Below are 15256 nucleotides of genomic sequence, written 5' to 3' on the forward strand. Positions count from 1 at the left end.
AAGAGACTGAAAAAAATCATAACAAATCTCTAGGGACCTGTTGGACTACAGCAAAAGAGCTCATGCTTGTGTCAATGGAGTCCTAAGAGGAAAGGAGAAAGAGGCAAACCAAACTTGAGCAAACCAAAAATAGGATAAAACCAAAGAAATCCACACCAAATGTATCACACTTTTTAAAATTTTTAAACATCATACTTTTGAACATTTGTGAAAACTAAAAAAGATAAAATAGTGAAAGCAACACGGAAGAGAAAAAAATCTTGCCTTAAAAAAGAAAAACAATTCAACAAGTAGATTTCTCACCAGAAACCACGGAGGGCAAGAATAAAGTGGCACATTTGTCAAATGCTGAAAGAAAAGCTGTCAATACAGAATCCTATATCCAGCAAAAATAGCCTTCAAGAATTAAAGGTAACTCGACATAAAAAATTAAGAAAAGCTAAGAAAATATGTTGTCATAGATCTATCCTAAAAGAATGACTAAAGAAAATTCTATGAACAGAAATGAAATTATCAGGAAGAGACAATTTTTTTAAATAGATAAAATACTTTTCTTCTCCTTTTGAGTTCTAAAAAATAAGTATGATGGCTAAAAAGCAAACATCTGATGTAATTTTAAATGGATGTAGAGAAAATAGTTAAGATGATTATGTTATAAAGGGGTAGGTGTAAAGAGATATAAAGAAAGGTAAGGTTTAATTAGAGCTAGTAACATGATAATAGCAGAAGACTGTAATAAGTCATGTATAAAATGTAATAGCTACAACCACTAGAAATCTATATAAAGAATATTAAAACACTATAGTTAAATTAAAACAGAATACTAAAAAATGTACTAATAGCTCACAGGAAGACAGAAAAAGAAAACGGAAATGAAAATCCAGAACAAAGAGAAAACAAAAAATTATAGACTTAAGCCCAAACATATTAATTACATTAAAGTGGTAAAATACACCAATCAAAAGATAGAGATTGACAGATGCTAGACGATATTCAAAATCAACTGTAAATTCTATACAAAAGCAACAGAAGATGGAAAAATAAAAGTATTACCATTAACAACAGTGAAAATAGTATTTATAGAAGACTGTATGGCTGAAAAATACAAAATACCGCTGAGACAAAAATGATTGGAGATCTACTCTATATCATAGATTGGAGGGTTTAATATTAAGATGCTGACTCTTTCCAATATATGTATAAATCCAACGCAATCCCAATCAAAATCTCAATAAGATTTTTGGAGAAACTGATAAACTGACTCTAACATTTACACAGAAACACAATTTTGACACGGAAAAACAAAGTTGGAGAACTACCTTGTTTTAAGATTTACCATAAAGTTACAACCATCAAAGCAGCGTGGTATTGGCATAAATATGGACATATAGAACAACAGAAGAGTAGGGAATCCAGAAACAGATCCTTACGTAATAACGTCACTCAATTCTTAACATATGTGCCAAAGCAATTCAATGGAAAAGGACAGTTACATGGGAACTTTTTGGTATTATTTTCAATGTTTTATAACTCAGTGGCGGTTTGGTTAAACAGTTTTATACATCTGTCAAATGTATAACTAAAAGAACTGTGTACTCAAAATGGTGTGTTCTATTGCATGTAAGTTACACCTCAACAGAGCTGATTAAGTGAAGAGAAAGCAGCCAGAAAGAGGGAAGATATGTCAGCATGTATTACTAAGGATTCCGCTATAAAATATGTAAATTATGCCCACAAATAAGACAACAGCCATCAAATAGGTGACAAATATTTACACAGGTAATTGACAGAAGAAGTTCAAATGTCTATTAAACATGAAAATATTCTTAACTCCACAAAAAATAAGGGAAGTACAGATTAAAACAAATCCAAGAGAGGGTTTGATACTTTATTCAACTATAAGGACACACACAATCAATAAACTTTAAAGGTCCCCTCCTTTATCAAACACCGTGTTCACTTACTATTTTTATCTAATAAAAAAGAATCACTCAAATTTCACTCACCTCTGGATAAAGATGGAAGCGTTTCACTGTGTTGATTACAAGGGGATACTCAGTGAGCCTGTCATTCATAATTGTCCACAGTCCTTCCAAAAATGAAGGTGCTTGAATAATGGTCTTGAAGTAGGAATAATAAAGTCCCTTAAAAAGGCACAAATTGTCAATGTAAGTAAAGTTTGAACATATTTATTTTTATAACTCCTTTCAGAACAGTTTTTCTGTAGGAAAAGGTTAATAACAGGCCTCCTAGTTCCTCCTTGCTACTACTGCCTTCTTAGGCTCAAAAGGCATACTTTTTAGGTTACCAATGTGCTATTCTTTCATAAGTCCTGTAGGTTTCAATGGATGTAGAGAAAATACTTAAGATGATTATGTTATAAAGGGATTAGGGTAAAGAGATGTAAAGGTAAGGTTTCTATACCTCATTAGAGCTAATAAAATGATAATAGCAGAAGACTGTAATAAGCCATGTATTACAATTTACAGATTGTATATCAAAACAACAAAAAAATATTAGAGGTTTTAAAGTTCCCTCTTAAAAGAGATTATCTTGAAGTCAAGAGCTAAAAAAAGGGGGGGGAGAAAAAGTTAGGTACTAGTAAAACATGGGGTCTCCCAACTCTAACCCGACAGCCAGCATTTTCTGATCACATTTGATGCCCTATATCACTTCTTAAGTGTTGTCTTTGTTCTCCTCTTCCTCAACTATTATAATTGACCTTTATTATCTTAAAGAGAAGTCCGTAACAGGAAAGGAGGAGAGAAAATGAGGTAAGCAAAAGAATCCTGAAGCACTTTCTACTTGAGTAATAACCCTAAGTCAGTGGTCGGCAAACTCATTAGTCAACAGAGCCAAATATCAACAATACAACAATTGAAATTTCTTTTCAGAGCCAATTTTTTAAACTTAAACTATATAGGTAGGTACATTGTTATTAACTTAATTAGGGTACTCCTAAGGCTTAGGAAGAGCCACACCCTAGGGGCCAAAGAACCGCATGTGGCTCGAGAGCCACAGTTTGCCGACCACAGCCCTAAGTCATAGCTTGAGGAACAATGCAGTTCACCAAAAACGCATTTCAGTTCCTCATAACTGTCCGCTAATTATGTCCATAAATTAAGCTACAAATTAATTCATTAGAAAAAAAGAACCTAACCATTTCAGTGCGAAAAGTCATTTCCCGTTCCAAAGATGAGAGGTGAGAAAAATGACGATCATTTTCAAAAAGTATTGATAAATGTATCCTAGAAAGAAGGAAAAAAGCACCATATTATAATAAAAACATGTTTCAGACACATCCTAAAATAACTAAGTTATAAATTTTTACAGTAAACATTGACTTAACTTTATAGTTTGTTTACTGGCATGTCTGTCTTCAGGCACTCAGTCTAAGCACAGCACCCACTGAAACTCAACTCCAGGCCCTCAACCAGAAAGGAGGTTAAGTTTGGGTTTGTTAATTTCACAAGTGCCTCTAATGTACCAGCTTGTGGAAATGCCTCTGTAAGTGTTGAAAAGCCTGTGGAATGTCATTTTAAATAAAACTACTTTACATTAAAGCTATTATAAATAAGGATAATTCCATGTAAGGAAGGAATCAGCTTTCAAGTGTCAAAGAACTCAGAACATCAAGATGTTTTATCAGAGCAGCTGAAGGCAACAGCTGCAGGCAGAGGAGATGGGGGCGTGTGTGCTGAGCAAAAGGAGTACAGAAAATAAACGGAGCCATTTTGCTTTCCTTCACTTACACAGCAGACTCTTTCCAATGAACAGAAAACAAAGCAAAATTCCACATACCAATCCTGTCTCCACTCACCTTCATCGACATGTGGGGCGTGTGCCAGGCTACCAATAACGGCCAGGAATAGTTCTTACCATCACAGCCCCAGTTCTAACATCAGAGTCTCCCTGCAGACCAAACGGCCAGAATAGCACTGCCCCAAGAGGAGAAATTCCGGAGCTCAGGTAAAAATGGAAATATGTAGGAGGAAAACTACTATAATTTTTACCAAAAACGTCACTTGTGCAAAATAAGGTACATGTGCACTGACGTCTCATTTAACTCTGTATTACCATGGAGAGTCTTGATCTTCATTTCTACCCGATTTCCAATTGACAGGTGTTACTACAAGTTAACATCTAAGCTTATGTCAGCTAGCACACTCCGTTACTGTAAAGTAAGGGAGGTTTTAGATGAAATAAACATGCAGAGTACATTAGAAAATCTAGATATTTAAGAAATACAGGAGTGAATCCTTTGGTAAAGCACAAGTATTGTAAGGCATAAGTTACTATTCCCCTAACATGCCCATTTTGTAAATGCTGCTTCACATATGTAGTTTTTAAAAAGGTAATCTGGCCCTAGCCGGTCTGCTCAGTGGGTAGAGCGTTGGCCTGCCAGGTTCCATTCCGATCAAGGGTACATATCTTGGTTACAGGCTCCTCCCTGGCCCAAGCCCTCGTGCATGAGGCAACCAAACACATCGATGTCTCTCTCTCTTCCACTCTCTCTAAAAGATCAATGGAAAAATATCCTTGCGTGAGGATTTAAAAATAAACAAAGTGTAAAAAAAGTAACCTGTATGTATCAACTGATAGATACACATACAGATGATGTTCTATACACACACCAAACAGTTATGGCTTATTGTATATGAACAGTGATGGCAATTTTTAATTAAAATGCTTTTATTTATTTCAAACTGAACCTAATCTTACCAGTGCATAACTCCCACAAAGATACCTGGAAAAATAAAAAGAAATAAAAAAGTCATTAAAAGTTGCTTTCTTATGATAATTATACCCTTAAACCAACTATTTCAAATGCATTCCCTGTATGTCTAGCGAGAACACACAAGCAAGGTGGCTAAGTCTGTCTACATAAGTTAGGAAAACATCCAGAAGCTCATAAAACAAATTGTGAGTAGCACTTACCTCTGCAGGGGGGAGTTGAGGAGCAAAAGGGAAGACTTGGGAGATCATGTCTCCTTCACAAAATTTGCAAAAGAGTGATGAAATTCCTGATGATTTTTTTTCAGTATCCTTCTGTCTTATTATCATTGTTATTCTCTATTTCTTTACATCAACTTTTAACAAAAGAGTCACATATACACAACATGACCAGTCCCACCCTTCCAGAAGTGACTCGGGCCACAGGAGCCACTCTAGCCCACTTCCCCTGGTGCTCAGCAGAAGATGGCAAAGGCAGGACATGCTTCCTCAGCAGCACCCCCGAGAGCCCCTTCCCCAGACCCGGGCCTGGGAGGCTCACCTGGAGTCCCCAGGTCAGCATTGTAGGAAGGAGGCTGATCAGAGAGTTGCCAGGCAAGTCAAACCATGACACCACTGTGACCTCCGGAGGGTGGACTTGTTGAGGAGCTCCATACACTGTGTGACCCCTCCGGTGGCTGGCACTCTGTTAATTAATTTTTAAGGGTACCATGGAGCTGGAGAGAAGGGATGGCAGGAGGCCAACTTAAACCACCACAAATCCCCCTGTTCTTACAGGGTTTCAGCAGGTTTTCTTGAACAAACACGTTCTAGAGCAGTGGTTCTCAATCTTCCTAATGCCACGACCCTTTAATACAGTTCCTCATGTTGTGGTGACCCCCAATTTCATTGTTACAAATTGAGCATAATTAAAGCATAGTGATTAATCACAAAAACAATATGTAACTATCTATGTGTTTTCCGATGGTCTTAGGCGACCCCTGTGAAAGGGTCATTTGACCGCCAAAGGGGTCGCAACCCACAGGTTGAGAACCTCTGTTCTAGAGTGTTGTAAACCTTTGGTTAATTTTCAAAGATCTGAAAAAGTTGATTCTCATAATGCTCCAAGTATTTTTTGTTACTGTCACAGAGGAGTGAATTTACTTAGCTATTCCTGATGTCCTGTCTCCCCTCCAAGATTTTATAAGGGTATGTCTCATGGTGGTCCCAAAATATACTTGGCAATACATTTTACCGACCACCACCAACAACCTCTTAAAGATTCAAAAAAATTACTCAACTTGGCTAACAAAATCAGTGCAAATCAATAACACAATAATAACAAAAATAATAATAAACACCGCAATGTTCAAGACTCCCAATCACACTTCTCAGTCTTCTTCCATATTCCTAACCATCCTGGGCTCTTCCTCACAACTGCTCTATACATCTCGGAAGACTTGCTTGTTTTACACCATGACCAGCAAACTACAGCCACTGTCTGCTCCTGTCCTCTAGCTAAGCATGGTCACTTAACAAAATAATACTTTCTAATATATTTTCATTGATTTTTAGAGACAAAGAGAGAGGGATAGAGAGAAACATCAATGATGAGAGAGAATCATGGATCGGCTGCCTCCTGCACGCCCCCTACTGGGGATCCAGCCTGTAACCAGGGCATATGCCCTGACTGGGAACCATACTGTGACCTCCTGGTTCCTAGGTCATAGCTCAAGGCCTGACACGCCCGCCAGTTGTTACATTTTTAAAGGTTGTAAAAATAAGGAAGAAGAATAGACAATAGAGACTGTATGTGGCCTGAGACGCTTAAAATATTTACTCCTTGGCTCTTTACAGAAAAGGTAGGTATTCACTACATATGTTAACACTTTTTATTGAAATAGAATCATCTCTGGACCACTCTGAAATGGAACCTGCACCGTCTCTCCCCACTCGGAACAGCTGCCCCTCTAATAAGGCTCCATTGGCTTTAAAATACACAGACCCTGGCCCTGGGCACGAAAAGGTTTCAGCTCAAACCCCTGGAGGGGGGCGGGCAGAGGCAGCCAAGGTTTCGCTCTCTCTCAAAAACAAACACAAAATCAATTAAAAAACAACCCATAAATAAAACACAAAGAGACTGTATGTCCTACTCAACTACATTTGTATCCTCTTTCTTATTCTCCAGACAACTACATATACTGGTGAAACTCTTAGAAGTTACATTTAAGGAAAAGAGGAAATAAAATGTCCGATGAGATCCGTCTAGCTTTCCGAAAGTCCGCACAACATTGCTGGTGTCCTTCCCTCCCGTTACCCCACGGCCCGCGCCTGAGAACACGATAAGGCGGATCATGCCAGGCCCCTGACCGCAGGAGGTCGGACCCCGGGACCCGGCCATCGACGTGACCGAGACCCTGAGGCACCAGCACCCCACACGCCCCCCATGCCCACGGCGGGGTCACCACCACATTTCTCCGCACCTCGCTTTTCCACTCCCTGCCGCCTCCCCAGAGGCCCCCTCTCCCTTCTCCACGGAGCTTCTCGAGGTGTCCTTGACTCCATCCTTTACCATGTTGGCCCCTCAAGAGCGAACCCCTCATTTTTACAACCACTAAGTGGGTGCCCTGATTAAAACACTTCGTGGGTGTTCACTGTGCCCGCGAACCCTGAAAAGTGCTTGAAAACAAGGGGGCGGGGCTCTTGTCCGCGGTTTCCGGGAGCCTGGACCTTGTCATTCACTATGGCTACCAGGCTGGCCTGTTAAACCGATCCTCAAGACGCACCCCCAAACCTCCCCACCCCGAGGCTCCCAGCAGGCGCTCACCTAGGCCCACGGTGGTCCGCACGGAGAGCTGGCGCCGCCGCAGCAGGTGCACCTTGTCGCGCAGCTGCTCCAGGAGGTAGCCCAGCCCCTGGAAGCGCCGCCGCAGGAAGCTCTGGGAGAGGACCTCCACCCGCACCCCGTTCTGCGCCCTCGGCTTGCGGCTCCTCCGCGGGGAGTGCGGCCGGGCGCTCCCGGGCAGGGGGCCGCCGCTTACGGGCCGGCGCGGCCCCGGCTGGTCCGCCTCCGCCTCCGGCTCCCCGGCTCCGGCGGCCCGGCCCCGCCGCCTGGCCCGCGTGGAGCGGGGAGAGCCCGGCCGCGCCTTCGAGGCCGCCGCTTCGGGTTTCTTCCTCCTCTGCCTCGGCATTTTCTCATAGTCCCTGTTCCACGGGCTGCGTCTCCCCGGCGCGCACGGCCTCAACGACTCGGCCCGCCGCCGTTGAGACCCTGGAGCGGGGCGTGAGGTCCAGGCGGCCCGCGCCCCTTGGGCGCCTTCCACGTGCGCAGCCTCCCACGTGCACCGCCCCACGTGCAGCCTCCCACGTGCACCGCCCCACGTGCGCAGCCTCCCACGCGCAGCCTCCCACGTGCGCAGCCTCCCACGCGCAGCCTCCCACGCGCACCGCCCCCACGCGCACCGCCCCACGCGCAGACCCCCCAGGGGCAACGCCCCCACATGCACAGCCTCTATTAACTAAGTTTCCCTTTTTAATCAACTTCTTTGCTCGTTGCCTGGAGTTTCCAATTCTTTGGATTCCTCGGTGTCCTAAGAAAATAAAGCATATTCTTACCGCCCGTGAAAGTACAAATATGGTCATTTTTATCATTAAAACATTTTTATAAGAATGTTTATTGTGCTGTCATTTCTATCAAGTTAAAAATTAGAAATAACCTCAACATCAAATAAATGATAGAACACTCGGACAGTGCAGCATTCATTACCAAATTGACTGAAGTCATTTTGAACGAATAATGATATAGGAAAATACTCATTTAGTGTTAAAGGGAAAAGAAGCAGGAGATGTGTATATGATTCAGATACATGGCGAACACGGAGAATTAACCATATGCTAGGCTCCAGTCCAGGCCTTTTGCATAAAGGACTCGTCTATGGAAAATTAGCAGTGTGCGAAAGCGAATAGCTTAGCCACTCTACTATTTATTTCCTCCTCTGAAAAAAACGCTGAAGCACCTAAAGCTTAGTATGTGCTTAATAATAATAAAAAGCTTAGTACATGCTTAATAAAAAAAAGTTTTATATCTTGCTCTAGATTGATCATATTCAGGATAAAATGATGAGTATTAGTTTTAATTTTTTGCTTACCTGGATTCTTTATCATTAAGTTATATCTTAGTTTTATTATTAAACAGTAATACAAGTTCTAGGTTCACTAGTTAACTCAGGAAACTGGCAAACAGTTGCCTAAATAACTAGGCATCCTCTTACTCAGTGGAGAATGGATTTCGTTAGGGGAAGAGAAAGGGGGCACTGAATTTTATTCAGTTGACTAGCATCATGATAGGTTTTCATCATTTCATGACTTCTCTACCATTAGTCACTTATTTTGACCTACTAACTTTGAGCAGTTGTTTCAGTCATATTTAACTACATAGTTGTTCATGACAATAACTTAAAGTAGTATGCTGTGGTGAACTGACAATTAAAATAATACACTATTATTTGATTTAATACAATATATTCTCACCGTATCTTATTCTCTTTGAAATGAAGTGATCTCATGATTTAGCAAATCATTTATTTCCTTCAATTATAGATTTTGAATGTAGTCATCTATATCTAAGCCTCACCTCCGTTTTCGTTTTCCCTTTTGTCTTTCAGTGAACCTGATGGGTAATTTTTGCAAAAGAATGCAATGAAACTGTATAACCAGCAGGTGGCAATAACGACTTGTAAATCAGAATTTAACATTTTAGGTAGTTTTAACTTTTATTTTTAAAAAGAAATATCACTGTTCTTGTAATAAATCAGTTCACTAAATATGAAATCTAGGAAAATTCCAAATATAACTCTGATAAAAATAATTACATTGCATATTTCATTTTTCAAAATAATTAAGACATTCATCATGGCCAATGTTTGGTTTTGCATTTAATATAGTAATGACTTTGCTTTAATTGATTCAGATAATTTTAATCAAATTTAAATGTTACTTTACGCAAATACATAGATATAAATTTAAGTGGATCGCTCAGTTATGTCTCTGTCTAGCATGGTTATATGGAATGGGAAAGATAGAGGTAGTTCAAAGAACATCATTTTGAAAATTTAAAATTTCCCACCTGAAATTTGATAATTTAAAATACTAATTTCACTTTACTTGATACTTTCTGCACAAAAGATGGGTTTGTAATTGTGCTGTTTCACAGTTTCTTTTACGTTCAAGTACTTTTTTCTCTTTTATAGTGCAAGGAGTTGGAATTGCCATCCAAGTGTTTATCTCTAGTCTGTCATCATTAGTCCCAAAGATGTTAACAAAATTCTTAGAATCTCATAATTATGTCAGCTATAATTGAACCACAAGATTCTTTCAGAGCAATTTGATTTTCTAATTTTATTTATTTCAATTAAGAAGTTTTAAAAAGGTAAACCAGCCCAGCCAGTGGGGCCCCGTGGTTGAAGGTCAACCAGGAGGTCATGGTTTGATTCTCAATCAGGGCACATGTCCTGGTTGCAAGCTCAATCCCCAGTGTGGGGCATGCAGGAGGCGACCAATCAATGATTCTTTCTCATCATTGATATTTCTATCTCTCTCTAAAATCAATAAAAAAATTTTTTTAAATAAAATAAGGTAAATCAAATGGGATTTATATTTTACATTTTTGCATCTTATATTTTTGCAAGTCTTCCAATAAATTCACAAAGATGAAAGAAACGTTTTTGCTTCATTATGTATCTCTATTTTTGTCTCCCCAAAATAGGATGACCATAGGTATGTGCTTTTTGGTGGCTATTTATTTTCTAATTTAACATGTACTATATACATGTTAAAAGATTTTTTCAAATTTTTCTTCAGTTACATCTGCTGAAAAAAATGTCTTTGCACATGTATCCTATATAATAAAAGCCTGATATGCTAAGTGTCCAGTCATCCGGTCATCCCTTCAACCAATCAAAGCATAATGTGCTAATGATATATGCTAAGGCCACTCAACCACTTGCTATGATGTGCACTGACCACCAGGGGGCAGACGCTCTGACCGGTAGGTTAGCTTGCTGCTGGGATCTGGCAGATCAGGACTGAGTGAGATGAGCAGGACACACCCTGGAGCCCTCCTGCAGTCCCTCCTCAGCTGGCCAACCTCCCGCATCCCTCCCCAGCCCCTATCGTGCACCCGTGGGGTTCCTCAGCCTGGCCTGTGCCCTCTCGAAATACAGGACCCCTCAGGGGATGTTGGAGAGCTGGTTTCAGCCTGATCCCGCAGGCCTGGCCGAGGGACCCCACTAGTGCACGAATTCGTGCACCAGGCCTCTAGTATATTATAAAACAACTGTTTTAGACTAAAACCTTTACATATCTTGATTGATTCACTTTTAAACAGTAACTTCACAGCCATTGAATTACTTTGTATGGCATGCTTAAATCCTGGGTGGAGGCAGGCCTTCTTCATAGGAGAAAATGGAAAACCACCACGAAGCAGACAGCTTGAATGTACATACATCTGTGTGCGCTGCTTTGCATACCACTGCCATGTCATGCAGATGTCCAAAGGAGAAAAGGCATCTGTAATAAGTTGGAATTTCTGGGGGTTCCGGCCTACTTCCTGTGTCTACAAGGGGCCTATTCTCCTTTTACAACTGGAGCTCTCTCAGCCATCCATACTCTGATTCAGTGGTTCTCAACCTTCTGGCCCTTTAAATACAGTTCCTCATCTTGTGACCCAACCATAAAATTATTTGCGTTGCTACTTCATAACTGTAATGTTGCTACTGTTATGAATCGTAATGTAAATATCTGATATGCAGGATGGTCTTAGGCGACCCCTGTGAAAGGGTCGTTTGACCGCCAAAGGGGTCGCGACCCACAGGTTGAGAACCGCTGCATTGGTTCCCCAGGCCCATGTCAGGTGAAATTAGACCTCCTTCTCCTTGGACAGCTTTACATAGGCATGTTTCATTAAAAGGCATGTTTCATGAATTAATGGATGAAGGAGAATTCCTTCACCCCCTACATGCGGAGACAGCCCGATTGCATAGTATATGCTCACTGACTTCAGCAGAAGGGTCCTCAGTATACATCGTTAATTGACAACCAACATTACACAACCACATACATATGTACATATAACACTCTGGTGACAGCTCCATGGACCGACTCCAACATATTGAGATTATTTTTACTTACCACCAAAGTGACTAATACAAGAATTACCACATTCAATCCTAATAGGCAGAAGTCTTAGAATATATTAAAGAATAAATTATAAAATATATATGGGCAGATTAAGTGCAAAACAGCGAACACGGCAAAGATACATAGGGCATCTGGATGCTATGTTTTATATTACATGATACTTTAGATTGATTTAAGATTTAACTTTATGACATAGTGGTCTAGAAATATTGCCGGATCGGGCCCAGTATGTTTTGGGTTGTTGATTTCTCTACCTCTGATGTCCTCAACTATGAAATAAAGACTTTGGACTACACGGCCTCATTCGATTCTAGTTAGAATGTGGACATATATTTGGGTAGCTGGAAAGACGTACCTGTTGAGTCATACAGTGCCCTGTACCAAATTCTCTTCTTCCCAGGGCTTCCCTTCTCTCCAGCTCTGTGTTCTGATTCCAGCCTGAGGGTCTGACTCTCTGCAGTTCACCCCACAGTGTGTCCCCCATCCTGTCCTCCAGTTGCGGCACCTCTCACCCCCAACCCCGATGAGCACAGCCTCCCCATCTCCTCTCTCTCTCACCTGTTCAGCCCAGCCCCAACCTGGCTCCCACGGCACGCCTGGTCTCTTCCTCTGGCTCCTCCCTGACTTCGCTCGCTGTCCAGTCTCTAAGGGCAGTGGGCTCCATTGTTCCTATTTCCTAATAATGTCCATCTTCTCAGAGGCTACATGGCAACTAGGCCCTGTGCCTAAGTAAGTAGTAGGCACTTACATCAAGCCCAGCTGACTGTCCTGTGGGCAGCAGAGTCCTGCTTCCGCGTGGCTATGACCCACCCACAAAAGAGGAAGGTAGGACTTCAAAATTCCCTTCTGGCCTGCAGTCTGTTCGAACACTTCTTGAGACACTTACCAGTGATGATTTACAGTCAGTTAGGAGAAAAGGTGCTGAGTTATACAATATTTGTGTTTCTTAGTTAAGGCCGTGTACCTTGGGTTCAGAAAAGGCAAGCTAAATGGTGTTGTTGTTTAATTCTTATATTTTACAGCTATTTGTGTGAGGGGTTAGTGCAGTGTCTTAGTTATGAGTAAAGGAAGAACTTGGGGATCTGGCTTGCCCATTGACTGAAGGTCACTTAATCTCTCTAAGCCTGTTTTCTCATACTTCAAATGGGAGTAATAATGGCTCCTACCTCACAGATTTGTTGCAAAAATTAAGCAAGATAATGTACATAAAGTGTGTAAATATAGTAAATGTTTTATAAAAGGTAGAAATTATTACCATATCAAAACTCAGGATGGAGAATTATTTACATTATCTTCCCAAAGAACCAGCTATAATTCTTCTTGGGGGAAAAAAGGGGGGCGGGTAAAAATAGACTAATATAAACTGAGAGCCCACGGCCACACAATGCTCTCAAATAGGCAATATTATCTTCTTTTCACAGATAAAATAAATTGAGGCAGGGAGAAGATTCTAGACCACTCACTCTTAACTCACAAATACACAAGGTTTTACTTCCCTGGAAGTTCTCAAAGTTGACAAGTTGGGCCCTAAAGAATGAAAAGAAAAGATTTGCTGGCTATCTTTTTTATTTTGCATTTTAAAGTAACAGCTCTAGTGAGATATAGTTCACATACCATAGCATGCATTCTTTTAAGTGTAGGATTCACTGACTTTAATATGTTCACAAGGTTGTGCAACTGTCACCACTATCTAATTCCACATTCTCACAGTTGTGTAGTGCTATCTCATTGTTGTTTTCATTTGCATTTCCCAAATGACATGTGATGTTGAGCATCTTTTCATGTTCATTTGTGATCTGTTTATCTTCTTTGGTGAACCATCTGTTCAGAGATCGGTTGACTATATTCATGTGGTTGCATTTTCTGGGCTCTCTATTCTGTTTCGTTGATCTTCTCTATTGTTTCACCAAGAGCATACCATCTTTATTACTGTAGCTTTTTGGTAAGTTTTGAAATTGGGTACTGTCAGTTCTCTACCTTTGTTCTTCTTCAATATTGTATTGGATATTCTGGATATAATATATATATATTATACACACACACACACACACATATATATATACATATATATATATATATATATATATTTGTTGTTGTTGATTTCAGAGAGGAAGGGAGAGGGAGAGAGAGAGATAGAAACATCAATGATGAGAGAGAACATTGATCAGCTGCCTCCTGCACACCCCCCACAGCGGATTCCTGTCCGCTAAAAGAAGCAAACACACCCCACTGGGCACATCTGGCACCCAGATCTCTGTTTCTAATACAGATCCCCAACTAAAAGGAATCTCTTATAAACCACTGACAACAGGGATTATTATTATTATTATTATTATTATTATTATTTTGCCATGAAAGACAGAGGCTGAGGAACTGTATCAGCTTAAAAGAAACTAAAAAAACATTTAAAAATGCAGTATGTGACCCTGCACTGGATCTGTCCTGAAGGAAAAGATATGCCACAGAGGACATCACTGGGTCACTGGACATAACTGGAGTACAGACAGCAGATCTCAGCATTGTTCCACTGCTAAATGTCCTGAGGTTGCTAACTCTACTGGGGTGCTTCATGGGATCTTCTTGGTTTTAGGAACTACACTTTGAATTACTTAGGGATGATAGGGCATGATATGTGATATTTACTCCCAAATGATTCAGAAAAACAATCTATATATATAAAATCTATATATATATAATCAATATATATGCAAAGTGTCCCCTCGGGAGTTCAACTGATCAGGAGTTCGATCACTCGCTATAACGTGCGCTGACCACCAGGGGGCGGCGTGGAACAAAGGGAGGCCCCGGCTGGCAGCCGGCAGCCACTAGGGACCCTACCTGTGCACGAATTTTGTGTACGGGGCCTCTAGTTTGTATATATTGCATGTGTGTGTGTATGTGCGCGTGCACGCATATGCGCATGTGCACTACTATGAGTGCAAATGCTAAAAGAAATGAGTCAAAACGTTAATAATTGGCCAATTTAAGTAAAGTACAGGGTTTCTTTATACTATTCATGCACCTTATCTGTAAGCTAAGAATTATTCCAAATAAAAGATTGTTACAAGGTTGGTGTTTGGCACACGCAGAAAATGCCGGGTAACAGATTAGACTTCTGCAAGAGCAGGAGGCGTGATAACGTTAGCTTCTGAAGGACTGTCATGTGGAAGAAGGATTAGGGCTGAGTTTGGCTAATCTTATTTGGTGTCAGCCCGCTGTGTAATGTCATTACATCACATCCAGGAGCTCAGGGCTGGAATGAGAGGCAGGCGTCCTTTAAGCTCTGTGGCGTCTCCGTATCATTCGGCGCAGAGGGGCCAGGTCCCCGCACTCTGAATGCTCACGG

The 15256-nt window shown here is 40.8% G+C and overlaps 2 protein-coding genes across 6 annotated transcripts in view; both read right to left on the bottom strand.

Annotated features, from left to right (window-relative positions):
* Positions 1–8030, bottom strand: part of DPY19L2 (dpy-19 like 2) — a 45765-nt gene extending 37735 nt beyond the window's left edge. The window contains exons 1-6 of one of the 5 annotated variants that reach the window (XM_070425219.1): positions 7541–7610; positions 5276–5419; positions 4939–5090; positions 4723–4747; positions 3161–3248; positions 2007–2144 (exon numbers count right to left, since the gene is read on the bottom strand). In XM_070425219.1, the coding sequence (XP_070281320.1) occupies positions 2007–2144; positions 3161–3248; positions 4723–4730 (234 nt within the window). In that variant the 5' untranslated portion in view covers positions 4731–4747; positions 4939–5090; positions 5276–5419; positions 7541–7610. Of the gene's footprint in view, positions 1–2006; positions 2145–3160; positions 3249–3820; positions 3833–4722; positions 4748–4938; positions 5091–5275; positions 5420–7540 lie in introns of those variants that run through there. The other 4 variants (XM_070425218.1, XM_070425217.1, XM_070425216.1 and 1 more) reach the window with 4 other exon arrangements.
* A 191-nt stretch (positions 8031–8221) lies between these two features.
* The window catches only part of TBX20 (T-box transcription factor 20), a 48012-nt gene continuing 40977 nt past the window's right edge, over positions 8222–15256 (bottom strand). The window contains exon 9 of the mRNA XM_070424776.1: positions 8222–8303. The gene's annotated coding sequence lies outside the window, so the exon portion shown is untranslated. The remainder of the gene's footprint in view (positions 8304–15256) is intronic.

The sequence above is a fragment of the Myotis yumanensis genome, unplaced genomic scaffold (genome assembly GCF_028538775.1).
Source record: "Myotis yumanensis isolate MYYU_CA2020_CCGP unplaced genomic scaffold, mMyoYum1.0.hap1 SCAF_9, whole genome shotgun sequence".
Taxonomy (NCBI): Eukaryota; Metazoa; Chordata; class Mammalia; order Chiroptera; family Vespertilionidae; genus Myotis; species Myotis yumanensis.